Source organism: Symsagittifera roscoffensis, chromosome 1 (assembly GCF_963678635.1).
Source record: "Symsagittifera roscoffensis chromosome 1, txSymRosc1.1, whole genome shotgun sequence".
In the NCBI taxonomy this organism is placed as follows: Eukaryota; Metazoa; Xenacoelomorpha; order Acoela; family Convolutidae; genus Symsagittifera; species Symsagittifera roscoffensis.
The window spans coordinates 55701053-55715232 of NC_087062.1; the positions used below are offsets into that span (position 1 = coordinate 55701053).

At 38.8% G+C, this 14180-nt stretch overlaps 2 protein-coding genes across 2 annotated transcripts in view; one reads left to right on the top strand and one right to left on the bottom strand.

Moving 5' to 3' along the window:
• The window catches only part of LOC134846000 (intraflagellar transport protein 81 homolog), a 282975-nt gene that overhangs the window by 25862 nt on the left and 242933 nt on the right, over positions 1-14180 (bottom strand). The window contains exons 2-7 of the mRNA XM_063863162.1: positions 5959-6145; positions 5776-5882; positions 5492-5678; positions 5235-5330; positions 4787-4963; positions 4379-4504 (exon numbers count right to left, since the gene is read on the bottom strand). Coding sequence (XP_063719232.1) covers positions 4379-4504; positions 4787-4963; positions 5235-5330; positions 5492-5678; positions 5776-5882; positions 5959-6138 — 873 coding nt within the window. The 5' untranslated portion in view covers positions 6139-6145. The remainder of the gene's footprint in view (positions 1-4378; positions 4505-4786; positions 4964-5234; positions 5331-5491; positions 5679-5775; positions 5883-5958; positions 6146-14180) is intronic.
• On the top strand, positions 6274-7632 carry LOC134838889 (uncharacterized). The gene has a single exon (XM_063854197.1). The coding sequence runs from the start codon at positions 6274-6276 to the stop codon at positions 7630-7632; it is 1359 nt and encodes a 452-aa protein (XP_063710267.1).

Consider the following 14180-nt stretch of genomic DNA (forward strand, 5'->3'; position numbering starts at 1 on the left):
ACCTAGTATGAAATCTGAGGAGGGACCTTAGCTTTGCTAAGTTGCTGATGTGTTAATCAGTACGCACTCCGTTAGGTTCCAAATCAGATTTAGGTAATCAAATATACTTGCATAGTTATATAAGCGGGCGATATTGATGTTTGTAGAATATGATTTTGATGTAAGAGAAAACGGGGTCATTGAACTTTACCTAGGGCAATACTTAATTTTTTGAGTTTTGTATTGGAACTTAACTTTTGTGTGAAAGTCGAAAATAAGAACTTGGATTAGGAAAGAAATGTCGAACACTGATAGGATAGTTTTTTCGGGAAAAGAAGAAGATTTTTCCAACTTTGAAGAGCAATTCGAGGCACGAATTTTTCACTTGAAGTTAAACAAGATTTTAGATGAGACAGTTGATTATAGAAATTTTATGCCAAGATTAAGAACGAATGCAAGCAGTGATCAAAAACAAGCTGCGATAGATAAAAGAAAAGAGATTTTTTAAGAAAAACAGTAGCATATCTGGTACGAACTTGTGCAGGCTCTAGATAAGAAATCAGTTTTGTTTTTAAGACCTTATAAAGGCAATGGTAGCAAAGCTTGGGATGTTTTACGGAAAAGGTTTAAGAGTTTTGAAAGACCCAGGCTGCAAAACCTAATCTCCGATTTTACAACTTTGAAAAAGAATAGCAATGAAACAGTGATAGATTATTTGAAGAGCAGAGGGGTTCAGTATTACTTAGAACAAGTGAACGAAGGAGTGAGTGAAAAAAATGTTAATTTCAATTCTTTTGAAAGGACTTCCAAAACAATTTGAAACTTTTTCTACTATAGCTAAGTTTAGTAGAGATGAGAAAAATTTAGATGAGTTGAAAATAGATTTTGTGAAATTTGATAGCGAGAGACAAGTAATCGAAAAAGAGCATGCTTTTAATAGCGAGAACAGAGTTTGTTTCAAGTGTCATAAAAGAGGACATGTGTCGAAACAGTGCAGAGAAAACTTAAGCAGCAGACGAGATAGTGAAGATAGAGCTCGAAAAATTCAGTGCTATGAGTGCAAGGAGTTTGGACATATTGCAAAATAGTGCCAAGCAAAGAAAGAGTTCATTAGTAAGACTAAACGAGAACAGCAGAACCTAGTAGCTGAAACAGAGGCTCATTTTAGTTTCCTGAGTGGAGTGTCTCCGGGCGAGGACTTAGTTGTAGACTCTGGAGCTACCAGTAACATGATTAAGGATCGAGACATGTTTGTTAGTTTAGATGAGAACTTCAAAGGATCGGTTAGCAATGCAAATTTCTCTGAATCAAAAATTTTAGGCAAAGGTGAAGTTAGATTCAGAGTGAAAGATGAGAAAGGCGAGTTTAAGAAGATTGAGCTCAAGGACACTTTGTACGTTCCTGAAAACTCACGAAATTTGCTGAGTGTATCAAAAATGAAGAAAGCAGGAGCATAAGTTGTTTTTGGTGCGAGCTCGTTTGTTCGCCAGGAAATGGATCAGTTTATCCATTAAGAGAGGAAAGTGGTCTCTTTTTATGGGACACTTTTGTAGGAAAAGACGAGTGTTATGTAGTAAGCACATTGAAACAGTGGCATTGCAGGATGGGTCATAATAACTACAAAGATTTAAGACATTTGGAGCAACATGTTGAAGGCATGAAGATTAGCGATTTTAAAATTGAGAATTGTGAAACTTGTGAGTTGATTAAACCAAAAAAGAAGCCAGTCCCGAAAGATTCTTATACCAGGACAACCAGGACACTAGATATTGTTCACACAGATATTCTAGGTCCTATCGATCCGATAGCAGAGGATGGACATAGATATGCTATAGGTTTTCTGGACAGTTTTTCTAGATATCTGAAAAATTATTTCATGAAGACGAGAGATGAGGCAACAGAAAAATTGGAAAGGTTCATAGCAGACATAGGAGTCTCTCAGACTTTAGTTTCAGACGGCGCAGGAGAGTTCATTGGTCAGGATTTTAGGCGAGTTTGTAGGAAACAAAAAATAAGACTGGAAACATCGGCTCCTTATACCCTCAAGAGAACGGAAAGATAGAAAGGGTGTGGGGAACAATTACTCCAATGGCTCGCTGCATAATTTTTGATGCGAATTTATCGAAAACTTATTGGCTTTATGCTCTTAATATGGCTACTAATCTCAAAAACATGTGCTTTCATTCTGCTATAGGCAAAACACCCTACGAGTCAAATTATGGAGAAAAACCCAAGCTTAATTTTGGGAAAACTTTTGGGTGTGTAGCATATAGTTTTGTGGAAAAACAGTTTCGCAAAAAACTAGACAAAAACTCTAGAAGGGGAATTTTTCTGGGGACATCGGAAAAATAGTAAAGTTTATCTGATACGAATTAAGAGTGAAGGAAAACTCGAAGTGCAAAAGTCTAGAAACGTTAGTTTTGACGAATCTAAGTTCTACTTTGAGAAAAGATAGAAAGTGACGAAGGAGAAAGAGTAGGTGATGTAGTATTTTTTGGAGAAGTTCTCGAAAATATACCGAAAAGTGCTAAGGAAGCTTTAGCAGACCCTGACTGGCAAGAAGCAATGAAAAAAGAGTTTGATTCATTAGAAAAAAATAAAGTTTGGGAACTAGTTTGAAAAAGAGGAGAGAAGCCTATAGGCTGCAGATGGCATTTTCCTTTGAAGTACGGACCTAATGGTGAAATTTCCAGGTTTAAGGCTAGGTTTGTTACTAAAGGTTTTAGCCAAGTTGAGGTAAGGGATTTTCACGAAACGTATTCGCCTACAGCCAAGATGTCGACCATAAGACTAGTCCTGAGCTTAGCAGTCCAAAATAGGTATCAGTTGAGACAGTTAGACATTAAAACTGCATACTTGAATGCCAAACTAGATAAAGAAATTCTTATGAAGCAACCTGAAGGGTTCGAGAAGTTTGATGAAGAAGGAAAACCTTTAGTTTGTCTTCTGAAGAAAATTCTTTATGGACTGAAGCAGTCCGGTAGAAACTGGCATAGGACTCTAAAAAGCTATCTTGAGGAATTAGGTTTTGAAAATTCAATTTTTGATGGGTGCTTGTTTGTTAGGAGGATTGAGGGAGAGATAGAAGGTTTAATTTGCTTGTGGGTCGATGATATAGTGGTTTGTGGAGCAGACAAAAATTTCTGTAGCTGATTTGAAAACAATGTCTCTGAAAAATTTGAGATAAGCGAGATAAGTGATCTTAAATGGTTCTTAGGAATGAAAATTGATTACTCAGGAAACGAAATTAGGATAAGCCAGGAGAAATATGTTGAAAAATTGATATCAAGATTTAGGATGACCGAAGCAAAGCCGATAACGACCCCTATTGGTGAAAACGAAAAGCTGACAAAAGAAGATTGTCCTTTAGAATGTAGCATAGAGCAAGAAAATATGAAAAAATGTGACTATCGAGGACTTGTTGGTTGTCTAAATTACCTAGCTTTATCAAGTAGACCCGACATTTGCTTTGCAGCAAATCTTCTAAGTTCTTTTGTGGAAAACCCAGGTGAAAAGCATTGGAAAGCCGGAAAAAATTGTCTTAGATATCTGCTAGGAACAAAAAGTTTACCTGTAGTATACAGGAGGGATAAGGCCTTGAATCTTGTTAGCTATTCGGATGCGGACTGGGCTGGAAATATAGACAATAGGAGAAGTACCTCAGGATATTGTTTTAAACTCAGTGACAACTCAGGTGTAATAAGTTGGTCTAGCAGACTTCAGCGTTGTGTATCAACTTCAACAGCCAAAGCAGAACACAATGCTGTGGTCGAAACAGTAAAGGGAGGAATTCATTTACAGGGCATACTTAGCGACTTAGGCATAATTTGTAATAGGCTTTTAAAAGTTTTCGTTGATAACCAAGCTTGTATTGCCCTTAGTAAACACTCAGTGAATCACGGCAAGACGAAGCATTTTGCGATAAAACTACACTTCCTTCGAGAGTTAGTTGAACAGAAGAAGGTGACATTAACCTTTTTACCAACAGCAAACATGCCTGCAGACGCATTGACAAAAAACTTGGGAAAGTGCAAAACTGCATTTTTCCGAGACCTTCTACTAGGAACCACCTAATTTGAAAGGCGGGGTATTGGTGATTTTTCCTAACTGAACTGGAATTGATCTTTCTTATTCAGTTCAAACTGAAAGATCACTTCCCGATTTTAGTTAAAATTAGCTGGTGAAACATGACCTTTGGTCATTGGTTCGAGCAACTTTGTGCGGGTGATTTACTGATTTGCTACTGGAATTATCACTCTGATTTGCTACTGGAATTATCACTCAAATCTCATTAATTCACTCCTTATTAATCAACCATTTGTCGCTGCAATAACCTTGATATCCAGAAATATAGACCACAGCGTCACCAAATCAGCGAAGGCAATGAAGACGAGCTTACCTCGCTCTTCCGTCGGTACTCTGCCAATATGTTCATCATCAGGTCTTGCGGATCCGGAGCCTCCGATCTCTGCAGTTGCTCCAGGTGTTTCATCTCGTACTCATGACGCACTTCTCCCACGTCAAACTACGAAACAAAAACTCACGTGATATTGCACCTCTGAGATTTCTAACTCATCACTACCCAGAGCGCCTCTTTGTTTGAACTTATTTACTATATATACTCTTGGCTAACCAATCCAAAAAATATTCTTTAGGTGCCAAATTTTGAGGGGTTGATATCAACCAATTGTGGAAACTATTTTTAGACTCGAAAACTTTTGATGCGAAGAGACTATGATTAATCATATGCAGATGCCACATTCAATTTGGGCCAAATTTGCGATTAGCAAGAGTTGATGTGACTCACCTGATGTTTTCTGGTCTCGTACTCTCTCTGCAGTGCCTCGCTCTCCTCCTTCAGCTGTTGGATTTGAACCACTTGGGAGAAATACTTGCTGCTCTCGGGGTCACTCACCAGTTTGCTCTTGTTTGAGGACACCTTCTGCTGCAGATTCTCTATCTCCGCCTTCATCTTCTCGTAATCCTGAAGAAACTTTCAAAAATTAAAAACCAAAACTGTAGTTTAGCAAAAAACATGTTGCATACTTCATCCCTGAACGTTGGGAAACAAACTTCAGTTTCCCATTAACCGATAATATTAAAATTTTTAGTTTTCACATGTTTGGCCAAATCGCATATTTGTGACTTGAAAAATCGCACCTTTGTGATAGAAAAAACTTTCAAAAACTGTTTCGATTGAATGTGAATGATTTGATAAAATATATACAAAGTAAAAGCGTCTGAAAGTTACTCACCGTTCGCACTTCCTCAAGGTCTTTGTCTCCTTTCTGTTTCACTGCATTTTTGTAGTCGGTGTGCGACTGCTTAAAAATCTGCTGCAGAGTCCGGTACTAAACAAAATCGAACCATATTCAACCCTCAGATCTTAAAAAAAGAAGAAGTTTTCGGCTGATTTGTTTGCATCCATATTCTAATGTATCAACATCGGCAGCGAAAATTTACAGTTTCATCAAAAATCATCTCTGAGTTCAAATTTGATCAAATGTCTCACATTTTCCCATGCATTTGCCACATCTTCATCTGCTAAGTATTGAGGTTCAGGCGGAGGGTAGGCTAGGAATTTGGACAGAAGAGCCCTTTCAGCTAAGTATTCATATCTTTCAAGCAGGTAGTCCAACAAAACTAACAGAATCTCTCGGTTCTCCTCACGAGTTAAACAGTCGTGTATAGTCGACAGACTAAAATGGCATTATTGAAAAGATAAAAGACAACTTTTTTCACATGTGATAAGATAAATGAAGAGGATATCATTCAATGCAAGTATTAGAAACTAACGCAGGCTGGAAGCTGCTGTCTTTGCCAGCCACTTGAGTAGTTTTCTCCACTACAAATCCTATTGATTCTTCCAGAGACACCTCGTCATGCACATTAAACTTCTCGTCCTAAGCAGATAACTTCATGAAAACAGAACATTCACCCAAGTAATAAATTCCAACTAAGATGTTCAATTACTCCTACTTCTATTTCCATAGACTGAAACACTTTCAGAATCATCGAAAGTATTTGCTTCAGTTCCAGCCTGTCTATGTGGTAAAACTCCATCTTATCTAGACCAATTTTGCTGTGCAGACCATCCTTCTGCAAATTCCTTGCAATTCTGTTAACGTACAAGCTCTTTTCCATCGAAACCGATGCCATTATTACCTGAAAAAAAAAAACACTCATTTTATTTAGATCAGAGTCATAAACTGACTTCCAACTTTTTCACAAGTCACCTTGATGTTTTTTTTAATCAGCGTTCAATTTTCAGTTCCCAATTGAGATCCACAAATAATGCTGAAACAGTCAACTACGCACCACTTTGAAGATACAGAGTTCTTGTCCAAGAACATTTTAGAAAGGGAAGGCCGCGACGTATTTTGGCTAAGACCTACAGATGTCGCACAATGTCCAGTTTTTGAACACGAAGGAAACGTCACTTACTATTCGAACGAAAGCCTTACCGAAGACAGTTTTCTATTCTTATGTGTTGCAGCAGCTTTGAAGAAAGCTGATAAATTGCCCATATGGCCGGCATACCGCAGTTCCGAAGAAGGCGATTACTTCAATGGGCGCTTAGAAGCAAAGTTTTATCGCAATGGAGTTCCTGGTCAATTCAACATTGACGACCTTCTACCTTACACCAATTTCCAAGGAAGCTTTGCGGCAGTATTTTCATATGGCTTGAACTCTAATGAGTTTTGGATAAGCTACCTGGAGAAGGCGTACACTAAATTCTTGGGCTCTCATGCTCTTGTGTTCGGAAAGTCGATTTTCGAGTTACTCAGTGAAATGTCTGGATGCATTGTTGAAAAGCTAAGGATAAAATACAAATCAGTGGATCGCGAATGGGCCATATACAACATTAAGACCCTTATGAAGGAGTATGATTGCTTCGGGTTGGCCAAAAGTGAAGATCTATGGGTAATATTTGAGAAGGATCCGAATCCCAGGTCTCGACACAAGGAAGACGTTGAGTTGTTTCCTCTGAGATATGGAGCTGTTCCAAGCATCATCGACTCCGTAACTATGAACGGCGACACTGGCGGTATAAAGCCTACAATTCTCGATGCTGAGTCCTTAGTGCAAAGCGTGGATGATCTGATGTTTTGTTGGTTTCCCTGTCCAAAGCTTCATACCAAAAGCATAGTCAGCTACTGGATGTGTGGTAAAAACTCCGGAGGTCCTCAGTTCGAGCCGAGCTATTACACAAATCCACAGATAAAACTGCTGGTACATGAGGACTTCCCGGAACAGGATGACGATGAGATCAAAAGCCAGATACTCATTCAAGTAGAGCTTCTGCGTCCCCATTATGGTACACTAGCTGCTAAAGTCTTCAAAGCTTCTCAGACAAGAGACCATTTGACAATGAAACGTCTACCATCGAGGTTCTTGAGACCAGATAATGTTTACCTAGCGTCAGAATCGACTGAAAAATTCAACAAGCCTTGGGTCACCCTTAGGATATCTTGGGCACGAGATGGGGATGTGTTTTTTATAGTTCCAAACTTGCCAGTGAAAGAGATGTGCGGTGGATTTCGGGTGAAAGTAATGTCCTCAGTTGTAATTTCGGAGCTTGAAGAAACAAAAGGATGTAAAGGCACCGAAAACGTTCCCAGGTGTCGCAAGGGCACTTGTGCTCGTCTTTGAAAATTCGACTTCAGACTTATCGCATGTTTAGAAGTAATACTATTGAAACTTTGAAAGTGCAACGAAAATAAATACTCTTGACAGCTTTGTTTTTTGATGCGACTTTCTCGGTAAAGAATTACTATTCATTAAGGCAAATAAACAATGACCAACAAATGGGCAAAGCGGAGCATCTCAACTTTCTCTGTCCTACTTTCTCTGTACGGTGAAGTCCCATTTGTACCACCAACGTTCATTTGTACCAAAATGAAAAATCGGTCCCATTTGTACCAAAATTATTCAACTCGTTTTCTGATTGGTCGAATTGTGAGCCAACGAATTCTTACATTAATTTTCTACTGTTCAAACAGAAGAAAACTAAGCAGTAGAATAGTGATCGCCGCAGTGGCGGCAACGTGTTGTGAGCTTGCCAACAGAGGGTAGGACTCTATACGAAAATTAGAGCCGGTTATTGCCGCGAAGCGGCGACGCGCGCCCGCCGGCGACCTTAAACCAAGACCTTAAACTAGTCGGCTCAGTAGTCTTTGGCCAATTGAATGTTTTTGGTACTAACGCGATTGATTTTTTATTTTGGTACAAATGGGACTGATTTATCATTTTGGTACTTGTGAATACCCACCCTATGTACATATATTTGAAAAAATATCAACCAACAGCTTCAAACATTTGTCTATAATTAAATTGAATTTCAGCAAAACGTGTCGAGGAACATACATGCAAGTGTTTAACAAAGTTCGCCAATTTGCATAAAAACCTTCACATAAAAACAATTTGAGCGAGCGATAAAGTTTATACACCAACCCAAAGCACACAAACATAGCACAGAGCTACTTAGAAAACTGAAGACAAAGGGTCCCGATAAATGAACAAATATCAAGACAAATAACAGTGTAAAGTGATGACAGGGATCGCTACAGGGCTCCCTCTTCTTCCTGGTGCGCATAAACGCTTGCCCGACAACATGTCACCAAACTTTGGCTATGCGACTGTGCTAGAATGGGCTGCATGCGATTGCTCACCTATCAAGTTCTTTTTTTTTCTGTCCGCTGAATATTTTAAAACATTTTGGAACGTTAAAAAAATTGCTTGACGGTTTTGTTAGAGAATCTTCCATGCTTGCTGTCTTCTCGAGAAGGGATCCCAATTTGAGGTTGTTCGCCTTTTTGAAGCAAGATTTGAGCGGTTTTTTTAGACGATTGCACTCAAAGTCTTGCTTCAAAATGAGCGGTTTTCGAACGGTTTATCTAAAAAAAAAACGCTCAAAATCCGCGCCAGATTTGAACTGTTTATCTAAAAAAACCTCGCAAGATTTGAGCGGTTTTTCTAGATAAACCGCTCAAAAACCACTCATATATTGCGCGGTTTTTTTAGATAAACCGTTCAAAAACAGCTCATTTTGAAGCAAGATTTTGAGCGCAATCGTCTAAAAAAACCGCTCAAATCTTGCTTCAAATTAGGTGAAAAATCTCGACTCGGGGGACAATTTCAAAATTATCGGCAACAACCCCATTATACTGAACATCGACGTGAGAAGAAAATATGGATAGTGCGCCGATAATTTCATGTCAATGAGACTATCGAAACATAAAATTAGTTCTTCAAAAATTCTTCGTGTGTGTCACTTTCCAACTACACATTCGAAAGAGCTTAAGTAATGAAAAACCTTGGAGTCCTAGTTGTCGAAAATCAAAGATGAGCTGCTCATGCGAATAGCAGTAAAAGCTATCAATGCGCTTTAAACTGTCAAACGGGGCTAGGTCTTTTACCAGACCGACCTTTTACCAGACCACAATGCAATAACTCAATTATTACAAATTAAAATTAGTGGAAGATTTGAAAAGGAGGCGGTTAGAACAAACAAAACTTTTTATTGTATCTAAAACAAACTTAAACAAAAAATTATTGTATCTAACCAGACTAAACGGCGTCAATACATCTGTCAATCAAATTTATTTGTCGAGTCTGGTAAAAGGTCCATGTTATAACTTTTCTGGTAAAAGGGGGTCTAGGGCAACAAGCCGACGGGACTTCAAGCCGAAAATTAAACATTACAAGCACCTAAAAACGCTAAATTTTTAACATTAAAATGTTTATTTTGAAAAAAAAAATAGGCAAGTTTAGTTCATCATAAGCGTTCTTCATGACAATGCACCACTTAAGAGTGGCATCAGAAAGTTGGATCAGCCGGATTTTGAAATGCATAAATTATAAACATGAAAAACCCCATGAACAATGTTTTAATTTTTTATATTCCTAAACATCAATTAGAGGCTCAAAAATAACAAAAAAGCCAATAACTTGTTAAGCAAGCTGATGAAATTGAGAAATTCTTCAAAACAATTTTCAAATTAATCATATTTCATAACCTTTTGACAAAATGTTCGGCTTGAAGTCCCTTATTATACGATTCGGCTTCAAGTCCCGTCGGCTTGATGTCCGGCACCCGGTAAAAGGTCGGTCCCCCTGTCAAATGAACCTAACTGGGACCATTCTCGTCCCATACATCTGCCACCTGGTACCAATCATCAGCTACGGTTCGGAGCTATGGATGCCACATAAAGGAACACAATAAATAATTGACAGTGTTCAAAGAAAAATTTTAACCTAGATTTTGCATCTAATAACTTGAAATACAAAGATAAGCTTCTGGCAATTGACATTTTACCTCTCTCCTTAAATCGGGAACTGTACTAGATCCTCTAATTCGCCAAATAAATCAACAGCTAAGTCGACATCCATTCGACCGAATACGTCTCAGTCTCTGAATTCGGAGGAACAAGAAGCCAAAACCGCAAATTTACAGCTAGTCTCATCAGATTTAAAAATGCGATTCCGATTTCCGAATTCGTGCCGACCAACCTCCTTAACGACTACTTTAGAGAAGACATCCTATTTGATCAACGACGCAAAGCGAAATTTCTTCAAGTATACAAAGCCAAAGAGATATAACGAAAACGACTCAAGAAGCTGGCGACTACTTTGTAGCTGCATCAACTGCACAGAAACGAAAAACCTAAATTTCCCAAGCTCCCATTTAAAAAAACAAAGATGTTAAGTAAAAAAGGGGGTTCTTACCAAACCCCTGGACTCGACGCCCAAAATCTTCTCTTAGTATTACAATTATTACTGTCGGCCAAAAAATCTAGGCCAAAAAAGATGGCCACGATAAAAAAATGGTAGCTTGGAAATTCAGAACAAGAGTCCATAATATTGAAAATCAGCTGATTAAAAATCTGCAGACGAATGATAGCACAAAGAAAGATTATTTCAGAACAACTTGCAAAAAAGTCCAAATTAAAATCCGATCTTTTGTCGTGCAATCAGCTGCATTTACCTTTGCGCCACAACAGCGAAACTGTAGCTGGAATTTGATATGCTGATAAATAAATTTAACCTATATTTTGCATGCCATGCGGATTTGTACTAAATCGGATCCCAGGAAAAGCTGATACTTGATTGGAATTACTTGCCTCCAAGAACAATGCAACACAACAGAAAAACTCATCTCAATCTCAACTGTTAGTTGCAAAGGTTCGGCTAATATCCGGGGCACAAATAATTTTTACAACAAGAAAATTGAAAACATGCTTGCCATCCCTCAAAACTTCCTTTGCTCGTGAACTGAGATCCAAAGTGGTGTACAAGCTTACATGTAGTGGATGTAACTCCACCTATGTCGGTCAGACAGTCCGACATTTAACCACGAGGGTCGATGAACACCGCAAAGGTGACTCCCCAGTAGGACAACACTTGTTAGAATGTAATAAGGAGGTAGGCGGTACTGCTGAGCTGAAGTCAGAGAGGCTTTGCATATTTGGAGGGAGAGGCCGAAGATCAACACACGCGATGAATTCAGGAGCAATAAAATTATAGTCTATGTATAACATGGCTAAAATTTAAAAAACTGGCATGTCAGAATCAAAAATGTTCGCAAATCGAAAAAAAAATTCTAACCAGAAAGAACAAAAAACTAAAAAATCTCAGAAATTTACAGGAAAATGTTATTCATGATTACGTAATTATATTATGTAATTTCAGTTGTTCAAATTTGATTGGTTAAAAAGTTTTGAAGCCTTTTTAGACACGCTTCTCATTTATCAGATCTTTGATCGTTTTGTAAATATTGTAAAAAATTTTAATCCTGATGATCAAAGAATGTGCCAAAGATTTTGAATTAACATTATAAATTTCTTATAACCATTTTTGTTAAATTCTAACCCTTTTAAGCGATAAGCTATAAGCAAACTGTTATATTCCTTTAAGGAAAACAGTCATAGTTCGAAAAAAATTTTTTTTTCTCTATTTGTACAGAATTTTATTATTACTTTTTGTTTATAATGTCAGTAGTGTTTGAGTTAAAATGGCGATGATTGTAGCTGCCAGCTCCCTTTATCACAGCCTGAAAGATCTTGAGCAAGAGGAACGGAGAGAGACGCAGCAGAAGGTTTACGCAGTCCCCGGCCTTTCTTTGAACCACAATACCTTGAACAGGGGGAAGGATTTACGATTGTTATTGGAACAGCAACCTCTGGCCAGTAAGCAGATTATTATCTGGCACGACGTGCTGAACAACAGTATATTCTCACATCGCACGAACAACTATACGCCCGGCCCACTTGACGAACTACTGGCGAATTTAAAATCAAAGCGAAGACAAATTAGTGGCATTGTCTACTGCAGGAGAACGGGCACTCCCGATATTTTTGAGGATCTGCGGAAGACAGAGATAATCGTCATAAAAACAACTGGTATAGCCTTATCTCTAGAAGGAAGAGACAGAATCCTGCGGTCCTCAGAGAGTATCTTCAACTGCACCAGTCAAGTGAATTGGAGTTGAAGTCACTACGGGTGGTGCTGTCCCATCGAGACCACCTGCCAGGCGTCTTCTCAAGGATACGGGGCCAGACCAAGAAACCATTACAGGGACGCCGCAGGGCAAAGGCGCGGAGAGCGGAGGTGTTGGCTGGCGACCTCCAGTCGGAACCGAACGACCAATAGGGGGTAAGATTTTGTTGTGGCTGTTTTTTCTTTGCTGAGTGCCATATGAGCTTAATTGCTCGTGGCCTGCAAAGAACAGATGACCGCAATTTTGCTGCCACCACCACTCCTTAGACTGGTCCTGAAAAGAAAACTCACTTGGAAACTTGTATTAGATTATTTAAAACATTTTAATAAACTTAATAGCAGTTTCTTGAGAATTAAATATCTGAGAAAATGTCTCGATAACGACATTATACCAGACTTTTTACGGTTTCGCGTGCCTGATAACGGTGTTTTTTCGGATCAAGCGGTGCACAGCTTTCAACTGAGACTCTTAAGATCTGAGCTAAGCCAGGCAAATGAGGATAGGGCCAAGGCATCGGGTAACCTAGTAAAAGCAAGAGAGGTAGTGAGAAGGGGTATAGATGAGAAGTGGTGGCCTTCGGTAATATTCTATCTGAACCGGCAAGCAAGGTGTAGTGTCAATAACCTAATAAGCCGACACATGAGAAAGCTTGAAAAACTTTCGGAAAGACCATTAAAAAACTTGAATGAAAGGACAGTTAGAATTTTAGATGAAGTGGCTTTGCCGCTTTGGGTGCGGGAAGTCTTAAGTTTTGGACAAAAACAACCGGTACGAGACAATTTCAATGAAATTCACTTCCTTGCTGACATTGATAGTTTTTTGTCTGAAATGAAGTTAAATAGAATAACCGGAGAAAAATTATGTGAGGTTGAAGCAGCTGCAAAGAGATATGCTAAGAATGTGAAACAGACCCCCTCTGACAAAGGTGTCGAAAAAGCCAGAAAGTATTTGAAGGACAACGGTCTTCTGGCAGTGCCATTTGATAAGGGGTGGGTTTTTGTGTAATGAAAAAGGAGACATATAAGAAAAAACTGAAAGACTTATTACAGGCAGAACAATTTAGTGAGAAGAAGAATCTGACAGACAGCGTGATTATGAAAATTGAAAAAGACATAAGCAAAGAATTACTCGCCATGAAAAAGAAGGACGAGATTAGCGAAGCGTTTTATAATAGGTTGAGACCAACGGGAGCGCAGCCGGCTAGACTGTATGGATTAGCAAAAGTACACAAACAAGGCACACCACTTCGTCCCGTCCTTTCTTTACCTGGTAGCTCATATGACAACCTAAATAAAATATTGGCAAAGTACTTTGATGAAATTGCGGGGGCAAAAAAAATAGAAACGAACACTCAAATGGCCAGGGAGATCTTGGAGAAAACTGAGTTGGACTCTGACTAGAGTATAATCTCCCTTGATGTAAAGAGTTTGTACACTAATGTCCCGCTCAAGTAAGCGGTTGAAATAGCCCTGAGGAGATTATATGAGCAAGTCAACCCTCTGTAAACTTTAAATGCAATGGTTTTTGGTATGTACAAAAAGCCGGTTTAGCAATGGGCGCCTCCCTTGCAGTAATATTGGCTAATTTGTGGCTCAAAGAATACGAACCTGCATTAAGGAAAAAAGTACCAAAATTGACTGTGCTAAGTGAGGGTAACAAAGAAGTGTGCCCTAGATGTCAGAAAAAGGTGACATATCGGACA

Excerpts from the sequence above, each read along its gene's own strand:
- LOC134838889 (XM_063854197.1), top strand. The coding sequence starts at position 6,274 with ATGCTGAAACAGTCAACTACGCACCACTTTGAAGATACAGAGTTCTTG.